Source organism: Rattus rattus, chromosome 15 (assembly GCF_011064425.1).
Source record: "Rattus rattus isolate New Zealand chromosome 15, Rrattus_CSIRO_v1, whole genome shotgun sequence".
NCBI lineage: Eukaryota > Metazoa > Chordata > Mammalia > Rodentia > Muridae > Rattus > Rattus rattus.
Window position 1 is genome coordinate 67,501,911 of NC_046168.1, and position 14,296 is coordinate 67,516,206.

The following is a 14,296-nucleotide window of genomic DNA, read 5'->3' on the forward strand; positions in this document are numbered from 1 at the left end:
TAGATATATGATAATGGGTGGATAGATAGATAGATAGATAGGTGGATGGATGGATAGATAGATAGATAGATAGATAGATAGATAGATGATAGATGGGTGGGTAGGTAGATAGATGATAGATGGGTGGATAGATAGATGGACAGACAGACAGACAGACAGAGATAGTCCTCTAAGCCCGAGAATGAGGGAAATAACTCATTACACTGAAAGATGAATTTATATGAGAAGCTATTAAAACATCCCATATCATAAACACTTACTAGGTGTTTAATATACATTCCAAATATTGAGTTAAACATGAAAACACAAAAATCAGACAAAGCCTAAGAGCCAGCGGCTCTCAAACTGTACTGGCATAGCCATAACTCTGTGACAGCACCATCGTGAGCCACACTCTTCTACACTGTCTCCAACAGGCATACGCACTCCCTGAAGTCAGGACTTGGTTTGTTGTACATTCACAGTACCTAGTTACTGAAATATTTACTCTAGAAGCAGAAAGAGGGTACATACGGATTCATTAGTTACCAGCTTCGTCCATGAAGCAACCATTGTACCGACAACTTGTGAAAAATCCGTGAGCAAGACAACAATCCCTACGTTTTTGGCTTCTACAACAAATTAGAGTAATAAGCTGATTTTTTTTTAAATTGGCAATTAAATTGGGACATTGTCTCCCCTCTTATTTAGTGACACTATCTAGATTTTTCTTTCTTTCATTAAAGTTGGGTGGATAAGGAGGTGGGAAAGATCTGGAAGGGAAACCTGATGATATTATTGTGGGCAAGTCACAAGCAAGCCCACTGGTAAAAGATTTAAGGTTAAATTATGCTCTTTGCAAAGTTATTTTCAGAAATGAGTCAAATTTATATCATCTAATCTAAGAAATGAGAAGCTGTCTTGTTAATTAATCCTAGGAAATCTTTCTACAAACTGATCAACAGCTTATCGCTCTTTTCTAAGATCAGTAGCAGAGATCTAGACTGAAAGTGAAGTGCTGGTTGGATCTGAGAATCCCTTAAAATATTGTTATTTATAATTAACATGTCATTTTAAAATTTTTATTTATATTAACTAACATTTTTTCACAAACTTGAGACAAAGTGAACTCTATGACTGGACTACTGAATCACTAACTTGACAGAGCTCCTAAGTCATGACTCAGGGAATCAGAACTCAATGAGTTGGAGACACAGAGTGGGAGTCTAGGGAGACGGAACAGCTAGAACTTAAAGGCTGGGAAAGAGAAGAGAGATGCTAGACGTGCAGATGACAGAAGGTTCTCCTCACGTTTCAGCAGAGTACCAATCAGAGCACTTCAGGAAACTAGTGAGGGAGGAAGACCATCAGAAAGCCCTCCACCAGCCTGCTGGGAAGCCTCAGGATTATGAAACATTTGATTGAGTCCTAAGGCAGGTCTTGCCTCAGTAATAAGAAATATTTCGTGTTACCTAGAGCAGTGCTCAAAAATCTACCTACCAAATCATAAAAATGATGGTCAAGCTGCCCTCACAGAACTCCATTCTAAAAGAAAGTTCTGTAAGAATACAAAAATATCCAGTATCCTATCTGACAAATTTAAGCACTTTTCCATGATAATCAAGCATGAAAATTTAGAGGCAGGAAGTATAATTGATAATAAGAATAATTAAAAACCCCTTTAATCTCAGTACTCAGAAGGCAGGTGAATCTCTGAGTTCAAGACAAGCCTGACCTACAGAGTGAATTCCAGGACAGCCAGGGCTATGCAGAGAAACCCTGTCTTAAGAAACTTAGAAAAGAAAAAAAAGGACTTTTAGTGGTACATGTCTTTAAACTTAACATTGGGAGGAGCTGGGAGGAAGGGGAGAAGCAGATGGATCTCTGTAAGTTCAGAGCCAGTCTTGTCTACAGACCAAGATTTACCCCCACCACCCGCCAGGCAGACAAGGATATACAAAGAACCTCTGTCTCCAGAAGAGAAAAAAATAAAAACCAAGCAAAGCTATGACAAGCATTAGACAACCCATATATTCAGAGAAAGATAGAGTTAAGAGAGTTAAAAGGACTGTGTGGTCTGGCCTCAGTGGGAGAAGACGCACCTAACCCTCAAGAGACTTGAGGTTCCACGTAGTGGGGAGGATGAGGGGTGGGGGCTATCCTCTTGGAAAAAGGAGGAGGAATGAGATGAGGAACTGTGAGAGGGTGGACAGGAGCGGGCAACAGCTGGACTGTAAGTGTGCAAAAGTAAAAGTAATAAAAAGATTATCCAGGCTAAAAATACATTAAGATAAGATTAAAGAAAAATAAGACCTTAATGAAAAATGACTAGGGGTTGGGGATTTAGCTCAGTGGTAGAGCGCTTGCCTAGCAAGCACAAGGCCCTGGGTTCGGTCCCCAGCTCTGAAAAAAAGAAAAGAAAAAAAAAAAGAAAAATGACTAATTAAATCGAAACTACTGGCATAGAGCCTAAATTAAAATATGGAAGGAAGGCATAAAAGTGGTCTAGCTCAGTGCACAGAGGCAGGTACAGCCAATTGAAAGACCTGAGAGCTACAGGGAAGCCTCTGACTTCCACATGTACCCTATGGCACTGTGGGCATGGACATACACACAAACATATAAAAGTAAGTAAACAAGCAAAAACATGTATAAACAAGCAAATGAATAGAATATTAAGAATTTAAGGCATCAATGGCATATGAGGCGATTTTAAGCAAACTAGTATATACATAAAAAGACTACTGAAAAGAAAAATATTTGAAGCACTATGTAAAAGAATTTCCAATCTCATAAAAGCAAATTGCAACCAGGTATAGTGGCACACACCTTCCATCCCGCATTGGGAAGGCAAAGGCAGAGCAGTCTCTGCAAAGTCTAGGCCAGCCTGGTCTATACAGCATGTTTCAGGACAGCCAGGGCTACATGAGAAACCCTCTTAAAAAACAAACCAAATTAAATCACATTAGTTAAAAGAACAAAACATAAATTACATGATAACTACATAAGAAACATACCTTAAATACAAAGCCCCAAGTAGACAGAAAGCAAAAGGATGAGAAGTTATATAACTAACATAGTAACTAAAGATGCTGAGTATTAAAAATGGAGTATATTTTAGAAAAAAGTACAAGCAAGCATAAAGACTAGTCATTTATACAAAACTGGGCCAAATAATAAGAATGACAGTCCAAATGCTTTTGTAGCTAACAGAGTTAAAAATGAAAGAAATCTCACAGAAAGTGAGGAAGCAAAGGAATAATTATGGTGTCGGGATTTCATAGTATTTATTTACTTAATACAGACAAGAAGGCAGACAATGATCAGTTGTATATTAAGTATCACTGAACAAACTGAGCTGACTTTATAAAATCCTCCGCCTAACATCAGACTGTAAACATTTTAGGTGTACACATACACATCTACACAGATGTGCACACTGGTAACGTAACACATTTAATAATCAGCTTGATTTAGCTGTCTCACAGCATATGAGCATATTGACACATACATGCCGCAAACACACAGCTACTTTTGAAGACATAAATACAGTGAATTGGGAACATTCGAAAAGATTACAATCAATCAAATAATATTACTTCGCTATCAATGAGAACCCAGACACATTCCACATTCTTGGAAAACCTTGGAAAATTGGAAAAATTAAATATATCCTCACTAAATTAACTGCTGATAAATAGAAGCGCAGCGATGGGAAGTGTGGGAGCCGCCAAGCAGCATTCGGGAAGAAACGTCAGACTGGAGATGAGGGTATGGGGGAACAGCCATATCTCATTAACTAACCTCGGGTTCCCATAAAATGAAACCAGACATTTAGGAGTGAACTTAAACCAGAAATAACGAGATGCTAATAAATATAAACCAAACACCTAGAAGCAGAAAAATCATAGAATTCAACTGAGCTAGGTCTTAGAGAAGACCTAAAAGTTGTTTCATACTAGGCTATCTGGATTTTAAAAAAAAAAATTGAAGACGAATAACAGAAATGAAAAAGAAAATTCTAAGAATTCTATAATTTTTCTACCTGATAAATTTGTAGAAAGTGTGCAAAGTTATTAAAATGAAAAGACAAAAAGCAAAAAACAAAAATTATAACTTAAAATATATTAAAAATTAAAATACATAGTTTAAAAATGTATTTGAGCCCTGCAGCTCTCGGCTAACGAGGAAGACGACCCAAGAGTCAATCACAGTCATCCACACACACTCCACAGAAAAGTCAAAGAGTCCTCCTTCACTAACTCGCTGAGGCCACCACCCTGCCAGAGAGCCATTATCAGAAATGAAACTACACAGTGAAATCCCCATGACCACTACACATTTCAAACAAGTTTTACAAGTTATATGTAATAACCTATAAAACAGATAAGTCATCATAATAAAGTATGTTCTACATTCCAAGTGATTTTCAAACAAAAACATCAAAATTTTTTATCTCACGAAGAAAAGAGAAAAATTATAAAATCATTTCGACAGATAGAGGAAGAAAATCTAACTAAAGTCAGTAACTATTAATAAATTAAAATATCAACAAATTAATAATATAAGGGTATCTTTTTCATGCAATAAAGAGTATACTGGAAAAAATCTGAACAGGGAAAAATACGTATAAACTGTTGTCTATGCACTCAACTTATAATGCACACAACAAAAGTGACAAAGTACAGTTCTAATGCAATAAAACTGAAAAGTCTGACGGTAGAGGCCAAAGAAAAGAATATAGGTCCTATATGATAAAAGAGCTCAAGCAAATCTCAGGAAATGCAAAATAAATCATAAAGGTTAAGAATTTAAATATGATACGACAGCAAAGAAAAAATTTTAAAGTAAATAAAAAGGAAAGAGGTCACCAGAAAATTTCCAAAAGCACTTTAAAAGCTGCTGCTTTTTCTAATTCTGGAATATCGTGCATCGTGATGAGCTGCAGAGAAGAGTCACGTTTAAACAGAGAGTCCGTCTGTTTATACAGCCTGCTCTTCAGCCTGATTGTTTTAAGGGCACCTTGTTCTTACTATAATTTGCTATGTGAGACATACTCTAGCATCTTGAAGACACTCAAAATTCATATCCTCAATCATTTCGGATTCAGATCCCAGAAGAGGGATGTTCAACTGGGAGCCTCTTCAGGAGAGGGAGAGAGATAGAGAGGGGAACATATATGGAGCTTCTGTGAGGGAGACAGAGTGGGGAACACCCAGGGACTTCTGTGAGGGAGACAGAGTGGGGAACACGCAGGGACTTCTGTGAGGGAGACAGAGAGGGGATCGCGCAGGAGCTTCTGCAGTGCCATCTGAGTTCTGGGCCTTCTCTATGGGTATGGTTACAAGGATGCTCAGTTTATGCAGACATTTCTGCTTTGTGCGCATTTGTACATGTACAATGCATGCTCTAAATACACTGTAATTATCTAAATACGACTACATGTCATTTTTATGTTGATAATGTAAACCATGCAAAAGTGATTCTATAACTTTATGAAGGACAGAGAAGTGAGAAAGGGGCCCCATGGGTCTGAAGAACTAGAAAGGAAGGGTGCAGAGCGTGGGAGCCCACTGTCCGTGATAAGGATGGACGGACGCTGGGAAGCATTTACTATTGTCTAAACCACAGGCATGCCATTTAAGTCTGTTAAACGTCATCTCATTCCAGGAAATCCAGCACTGATCTTGGCCCAAGACACTTATGTGAGCACAAGTGGCCCCCCCAACATTCTTGGTGTATGTGGAGGGGTGGGTATTTCATGTGTTAGTATTAAAAGGCTAGAAAACATAAATAAAAGGGTAGTAGTATGTTAATTCACAGAAGATTTTAGGATTGATTTCAAAAAGAGGAGAAATGCATCCTTTCCCCTCCTGCTCACAAACGAAACACAAAGCTAAAAAGGAAAGTTATGTATATAATTATTTAAATGCAAAGGACAGTTTGTTGGGCATTTTGACTTATGCATGGCAACACAGACACCACTGGCAGACAGTAGAGCACAAGTCACAGCATAAACCTGTGAATTTGAACATTCCCATGCAGAGTTCAAAACAGGTATCACTTTTAAACTTAAGATACACAGTTAACTATTGTTGTCAAGTGAAGGTGGTCCTAATACATACAAATTAGACCAAAGACAATATAATGAAATTATCTGAAATATGCTCGGTTATCAATTTCCAAATAAATCTGATTTACTTTTAAGTGACATCTTAATTATCCATATTTACATCTGGAATATAACAACTTTTCTCTCTTTTAACAATCTGAGACAAACAAAATATTATGATTATACATTAGCAATGCCCTCTCCGTTTCTACAGCTGAAATGCCATGTCAATTACTTATAAGATTCAATTTTACCTTGTTTAATCTGTCCTTGCACAATGTTACTGGACGCTGGAGAGGAATCCCTTGCCTTAGAAAGGTCTGGGGTGCCTGGTCTAGGTGGCCTTTAAAAGAAGAAAAAGACATTGAACATTTTCCTATTTCCAGAGAGGTTCCAATTGTTATCCTCTACATGAAAAACACACAGAGGACATTTTCATCTTACTATTTCAAACAGATGACCGTTTTGTAAGTTTCATACTTATTTATGTTTCAAATTCCAGTAAAATAATTACATGATTATGAAGTAGAAAATACAAACTTTTTAAATGAAATGTATACTTTCTGTTAGTCTTAACACATACTTTTGAATGTTCCAGTGAACTACAGTTGACAAGTCAAAATCATCCTTAGCCATCCCTTACTGTTAGCATCCTGGGAGCTCAGCGCACAGGAATTTATGGAAAAATAGACTAATCTGAAAAGCATTCATATACGCGGCAATAAAGCATAAAGAAATCTTGGAATCCACAGATAAACTGTCTCATTTGGATTCTGGCTCAGCAATTCCATATATCAAAGTATTTACCAGATTAAGGACACTGAATTTTTGTACAAGTAACTAGAACAGAGCATGACATAAAATAAATGCTACATATGTGTCTCAGGTTTAATAAAACCTGACATGGTCAACTTTTAATGAAGTGTAATAATAAGTTGTCTTCATAACTTTGGTAAAATGGAAAATAGCACTCAGGCTAAGTATTGTAAAAAAATCAAAACAGTCTGTTTTAAAACTATTCTGTTTTTAAAGTTATTTTTCTCCCCATATTTTGCACATTATGGACTGTACTTATTACCACACTCCAGTGCAAGCACGTGGGCACACTGTTACTGCATACAGATTACAATGAGAAACATTATGAACAGACACACATTTTGAACCGAGTATCAGTTCAAACGTCCAGAAGCTATAAATTAAGGTTGTATTTACAGAGCTCAAAGACAAGGCTGAGCAGTTAAAAGCACGCACTGCTCTTGCAGAGGACCAGCATGGTTCCCAAAACCCACATTGTGCAGCTCATAACCAAGTTTAACTCCAACTCCAGGGGATAACACCCTCTCCTGAAAGCCACAGGCACCTGCATTCACACATGCACAGACCCAAATACAAACACACAATTAAAAAATAAACATTGCCAACTGTGGTGGCACACACCTTTAACCCCAATAGCCAGGGGCCAGTCTGGGAGTTCATGGCCAGTCTTGTCTATATTGAGTTCCAGACCAGTCAGAGTTATCACAGAAAAAAAATTATCTTAAATAAAAAAAAATTAAGATTTTATTTACTCAAGAGTCATCCTCTGTGACCAACTCCTACATTGTAAATACACTTAAACATATATAGAGATGGACACACACACACACACACACACACACACACACACACACACAAAACAGTGCTACAATTTTATCATGTTTTAAACTTGGCACTTTAGAAACGTCTACTTTACAATTGAAATGGGAAATCACTAACGTGACTAAAGTGGAGAATGTTGCAGAGTCAAGAATCAAATATAAAGTATGGTTCTCCTAGCCCTTTGGAAAACAAAGAATAAGATTAAACCTCATGATCACACCTGGTGGGGCCCTTCTTCATGTGATCTCCAATGAAAGTCGCATTGGTCATGCTCATTAAAGTATTTGCCAGAGATATGATGGACAACAGATGTTGCGTGGTGACCGCTCGGGACACTGTGTAGGTCCCCTTGCCTACGCCCTCCGTTGCTGGCCCCTTCCGTCCTGCTTCTGCTTTCGCCTGCAGGAGCTTTCCAGAAGCCTGATTATAACCAGGAAGCATCAAGGACATATGACCTCCTCTGGATAGGAGACCAAAGGACACTGTGCAGTGTGGTTTCAGCATGCCGAGGCGATCGAGGCAAACCTCATCCAGAACTTCATTCAGACCCCAGGCGTGGAGACAGGACATGAATAATTTTGCGGTATCCATAGTAAGGTTGTATTCTAGTAGGGTAAGTGGCTTGGACTTGCTGGCCCGGTACTCAGGGTCACTTTCTTCCCTCCTCTGCCTCATCACCTCCTCCTCGTCCTCCTCCTCATCAAGGAGGTGCTCCTTTATGTTCTCTTTGATAGTTTCTTTCACTTGCTGGAAAAGAACTGCTGCTCGTTTTCCAGTCAGGAAAGAGCCCCCTTTGTCTGAACTGCCAGATGCTTTCTGCAGATTCTCTGGGGAAATAAGTGCAGTATTCGGCCTAGAGGCTTCTTCAGTCAGGAGTTGAATAATCAAAGCTTCCACATCAAAGAAAAGCACATGGATATCCGGGTCTGTTAGGTTTGTCTTTATTGCTTGAACCATCAGGGAGTTATGAGAATATTTAGGTAAATTCCCCTGTAACAAATATTTTTTAAAGAAATAGTTACAATTCAAAGTGTTTAATTTCAACACTCATTAATGAGCAATAAATAGCTGGATTAAAGTTGATGAAGCTGCCTTTGTAGGGCTTCTGGGTCATTAACATATCCTTGCCAACCAGCAACATGTAAAAGATATGAGCATATGCAATTAGGAGAACTTTACACTGACCCAACCATTAGAATAACGGTTAATTAAAACCAAGTATACATTAATAAAGCCTTATTACTGAAGTGGGAGTCTCCATACTCATTAAAATTGGTTTCGGCATCATCAGTGGGCTCCGAAAATGACTTGTAGGTGCACAACAGAAGCTGCCGGTCAGTCCGCAGCACCCCACATAGGAATCCTGTGCCGCTTACACACTCTCCAGAAAGACACAATCAGGTCTTTCGGTTTTGAGATCACACAAGCACAGCAATCCTGACCATGTTCTTTCTATTTCTCTCCTTTACTTACTGTCCATTTTAGCTAAATCTAGTGAGAGTGGAGAGAATCGGGGCAGCTTTGAGGCAGGGCTCCACTTTTTTCTGTATCTGACAATGGCTTGTGGAGGTACAAGTGCATACTGTACACTTCACTTAGTAGTGTTTGTGTGTGTGCATGTACATGTGTAAAATTCAGAATGCCCATATATAAATGCTGCAAGAGAGGATGGGAAGAAATGTTAGCCAGAAGGTAAACAGCAATTATTTTTCTGAAGGAATCATAGAACGTTTAGTATATATTTGCACATAATTAACACATGCTATTTTTCATAACTAAAAAATTAAAACTATAGAATAAAATATAGGTTCCTTAAGCCCAAATTCAAGGCCCATTTATAAACTCTCCATTCAGCTTCCACAGGCTCCTGAACCTTATCTGTGACCTGTGACACACAGCTCCTCTCATGTGTCCTTTGGCATGAGTCTTCCTCATTCTCTGTAACATCCTTCTCTCCTATGACCCTAATTCTCAATCACAACATAGATGCACATTAAAGCAGTACGGGTGAGTGTTTTCATTAATATAAACATTTTCTTCGTTAACTATATCTCATTTATACTGAGGACAGGACTCTCAACTATCCCAGGAAAAGGTTAGCCCACAGAGGTTAGTCCCCCTAACATTTTACAGTCACTACGCCCCAGATACTTGGATATCTCAAAAATGTTTTAATTACCTACTTCCTTTCTCTGTGAGGAAATTTCAAATCATGAACAAACTAATTATGCCTTATTCATTCTGCACAACCAAACAGCCAAGCCGAATGATCAAAAAACACTAAAAGTCTTACAAAATTATTCCTATTGCTCACCAACTCGTCATGGAACAGTTACAAATCCCCCTAACTGGCACCCTGTCTCCGTTTCCATCCGCCCTGACTATGCTTGTAGCTTGAGGTTATCAGTAGCATTTTATAACTTGAGCAGAAGTCCAGACTTCTCTGCAAAGCACGAGACACCATTCAGAACGTGCCGCTGCTGGTCCCATTTCACCCCTGAAGGCCATCCAATAACGTAACACCAAATCACTTATCCTTTCCAAAAACAGCCTCCGAGAGGACGATGTTTGCACACATTTACACGAGGACCACATTCCTTCTCCATCTCCTCTATCATCATTCACAAAATATCTCAAGTTGTGCAGCTTCCAAAAATCATTCACACAGTCATTCAAGCAGATGCTATCATTGCCTCTATTACATAAGCTTCTCTGAATTGAATGATGTTTATAGGAGGCTATAAATCTTTCTATACTACATACAGTAAACAACCTAAAGAATAAACCTCATAAGATATAGCTTCACTATTTAATAGTCAATATGAAACTAAGGGAACACAGCAGAGAAGTCTATCTCGGGTGAATTACAGGAGCTAAGTGGAGAAGCAGAGAACACTCATTGAGTGCAGTGGAAATCACAGGGCGGATGCTGAAGGAACCCACAGGTGGTCAAGAGCAGGAAGGGGGGCCACAGTTCACTAAGAGCTCACAAGACCATGCGCCGCTTTTGAACCTTATTTTGTAAACCTGAACATCACAGTTTTGGTGAAATTTAGGTCCCTGAGCATCAGATGTGAATTAGTGTGGCTAGGGAGGTATAAGAATCTACTGAATTCCCTTAGATAAAGCAAGTATACAACTTCACACAGTGATGTCAGAGAACAACTATCCAGATGAGGGAGTCACGTGACTAGACTCAGTGCTGTTAGCTTACCAGGAACAAGAGCAGGGTCATGGACATGGAGCGGGAGGCAGCAGACATCACCCATGTGAGCAAGTTAAAGGTGCCATAACCCCAAGAATGTGAGCGATAGGGCAGAGTGAAGACTGTGCTTGCACACGTAACATGTAACGTTAGGCACCATGCTCAGTGCTTTGTACCCTCGAGCACTAAGTCACGTGAGTCACGTGGGAACTTAATACGAGACTGGTTGTTGTGAATCCCAGCTACCACATCCTAAGCTGTTGCCCACGCCCAGGAACTGTCCTCATCACTGCTGTGTCACAGAAATACCAGTCTCGGGTGCACAGTGCTGAGACGAGGTGTGAGGGAATTTGTAACATCAAGTCAAATGAAGTCTTCCCAGTGCTCCTCTACATAACATCCTTTCCACCAAACAGTTGCAGCATTCTTTTAGGAAAAGGAGACTATTGCCAGTCAAACCACATAAAATCAAGCAAGTCTGGCTAAAAAGTTACCGGAGCAGTGAGAAGGGCTTGAAAAAGAGAAAGAGGGAAACACAAGGTAGACAGACTTCAAGTCGACTGTCTCATCTGATGTCAGCCACACATGTGCCCATCAGCACCCCAGCTCTGCGAGCATCTGTGTCTCTTTCTGAAGCTGTTCCAGCAGACAGCCACATGCTCACAACAAAAACCTTATCTAATTAATACCATGTCTAGGTGTGAGGTTTGAAGGCTCTTTGTTACAAAGATACTGAATGTGCTGTGTGTGATTCAAAACTGAATGTAACAGCAACGTAAACAAAAAGGGAATGCAAGATATAAAAGGAAACCAACACCAAGACAAATACATAGATATTTCTTCAGAGTAAGGCTGAAGGGAAAAGGGAGTGAGTCGACGGCATCCCTCAGTAGATGAGCATCATGTCTCCAGTCACCAGAACCTCATAACCAGAACCCTGAGTTAGAAGACTTGTCCAGCGAAGAGCAGATGCCCACCAAAGCTTGAGAATGACATTTTGGCTAAAGGTAAAGAAATGGCTGAGCTCATCACTCTCATGCCTAGTTTTCTAGTGTGTGATGCTAAGATACACTATAGAAAAAGGAGCAAAAACATCTAGTAAATTCCAAAGTTTTCAAAACCACCCAGGACCAGACTGATTTGTTCGAATCATCATGGATTGTGACAATTTCAAAGCTAACTGGTGAAGAAGTTCACTCTGTCCATTTCTTAGATCTGCTGGAACGTGTAGAAACAGTTCCCCTTAAAGAATCTCAGAGCAGGATTCTATTCAGTTCAACAGTTATACGAGGAGTGATCTATGGTGTATGATATGCCTGAGAGAAAACAAAGTATTCGTCCTTTAAAAATTAGTTGAAAATTTACTTAAGAAAGACAAAAAAGGAAGGTTAAATTATAAAGTATATACAAATGACTGAGTCTAAACTTGCTAGGGAATGCAACTGTAATAACAGGCTCGGACACAGATTTATCCTATGCCTATTTCAAGTATTTAATTTATTGTAATTTCATTTTCTGTGTGGAGGAAGTACACCTTCAGCCACGTGAGATTTCTTTTGTTTTGAGGCAGAGTCTCTATGTATCCCCGCCTGTCCTGGAGACACAAATACCCACCTGCCTCTGCTTCCACAGTGCTGGGTTTTTAAAGACATCTGCCAACACGCCTGACACCATTTAAAGTCTTAAGGAAAATCTGCTTTAAAAATAACAAAAAAAGAAAACCTAGGAGAAAAATAATGAACCGATGACTTACAACAGAAAGTGAACCTGAGGCAAGAATGTTAGAAAAACAAAAACAAAAGCATCTCTCATGTAAAACCCAGAACAAATGACAGAGTTCTCGTCCCAGCATGCTCACCCACGCATGCACAACATGCACAACACATGTCAGATATGGTAGGCCCCACAAACAAAACATAACGATCCAGAATGTTCAGCAGAAAAAAATGATGACATGTAGATATAAGTTTTGATCATTTTATATAATTGAATATACTCTAGATGAAATCATATCTGTTGAAACATCTGAAAGCATTGTCTCTGAATACCAGAATTATGTTTTAAGTGTCTTTAATGGGTTTCGGACTTTAAGTGTACTCCATTTTATCCACTGTCTACACGAAACCTTACTCTCTCACCATTCACTTCATTGATCCTGACTTGAAAGCTCACTTACTTTGAAATCATTATTCAATAACACAGTTTTCAATGCTATCTTTAAATAGTCTTGTGATTTATTATTCTTCCTGAATCAAATCTATAATATCATTTGATATGGGTTTTATCGAAAATAGTTGATTTGTACTACCAAGTATTATGCCAGCTGATATTCAGAATCAAATGCAAAGCAGAAACATTGACTTGTGTGTGTGTGTGTGTGTGTGTGTGTGTGTGTGTGTGTGTGTGTGAGAGAGAGAGAGAGAGAGAGAGAGAGAGAGAGAGAGACAGACAGACAGACACTGTGTCAGGTGTATGTGTCTGGGTGTATGTAGGCCAAGGCTGATGTGAGATGTCTTCCTCTTAGCCACAGCTTTTTAAACAGAGCGTCCTTCTGAGCCTTGCTGATGGAGCTCGCCCTGTGCCGCCTCTCCAGCTCTGAGATTACACGCACTGCCACGACCAGCAGTCAGGCTCAGTGATTCAAACTCAGGCAGCTCCAAATGCTTGTATGGTGGCCACTCTAACAAATGAGTCTCTATAGCCATTAAAATTTGACACACATTATACATACATATATATATATATATACAAATATACATATACATATACATATACATATACATATATATCAGCTTTGAAATCAGTGATTAAAGACCTTAAGGACAGGAGGACAGGTTAGAAAATGAGCGTACATCTGACATGCACAGATACCTCTTTAAATAAATACTGAAAAAAGAGATTGCAAAAGAAAACATGCCTAACAAATATGAATTTACTATTTTATGGAATGCACAACTGAATGGGTATAAGATTTATACTGTACATTTTAAATAACAAGTTTCCTATATAAGATATAAAAATTGACTTATATCAAAAACTATTTCACAGGAAACAGAAAGGAACAATAACTTTCCCTTTGGTCTGGTAGGCGATATCATACTGACAGAAGTTCTATGAAGGGACGTCTAAGTTCTCCTGCACAACAGTAAGTGTAATGGTGCACTCAATAAATTAGATGTCACGTTGGACTTTTAAAATGCTCTCAGGTAGGTGAGGGAGGGAAATCCTCCACACTTACTAGAAACTATTCACAACATAGCCTCCACATTAACTATTCTAGGTATCAAGATAAAAAGGAGAGGGAGGAAGGAGAAAGGAAGAGATTCGGGGAGGTGGAAAAATAACAAGGAAATCTGTATGCC

The 14,296-nt window shown here is 38.9% G+C and overlaps 1 protein-coding gene across 1 annotated transcript in view; it reads right to left on the minus strand.

The window, feature by feature from the left end:
- The window catches only part of Wdr7 (WD repeat domain 7), a 271,935-nt gene that overhangs the window by 191,996 nt on the left and 65,643 nt on the right, over positions 1-14,296 (minus strand). Inside the window, exons 15-16 of the mRNA XM_032885554.1 lie at positions 7,950-8,719; positions 6,346-6,434 (exon numbers count right to left, since the gene is read on the minus strand). Coding sequence (XP_032741445.1) covers positions 6,346-6,434; positions 7,950-8,719 — 859 coding nt within the window. The remainder of the gene's footprint in view (positions 1-6,345; positions 6,435-7,949; positions 8,720-14,296) is intronic.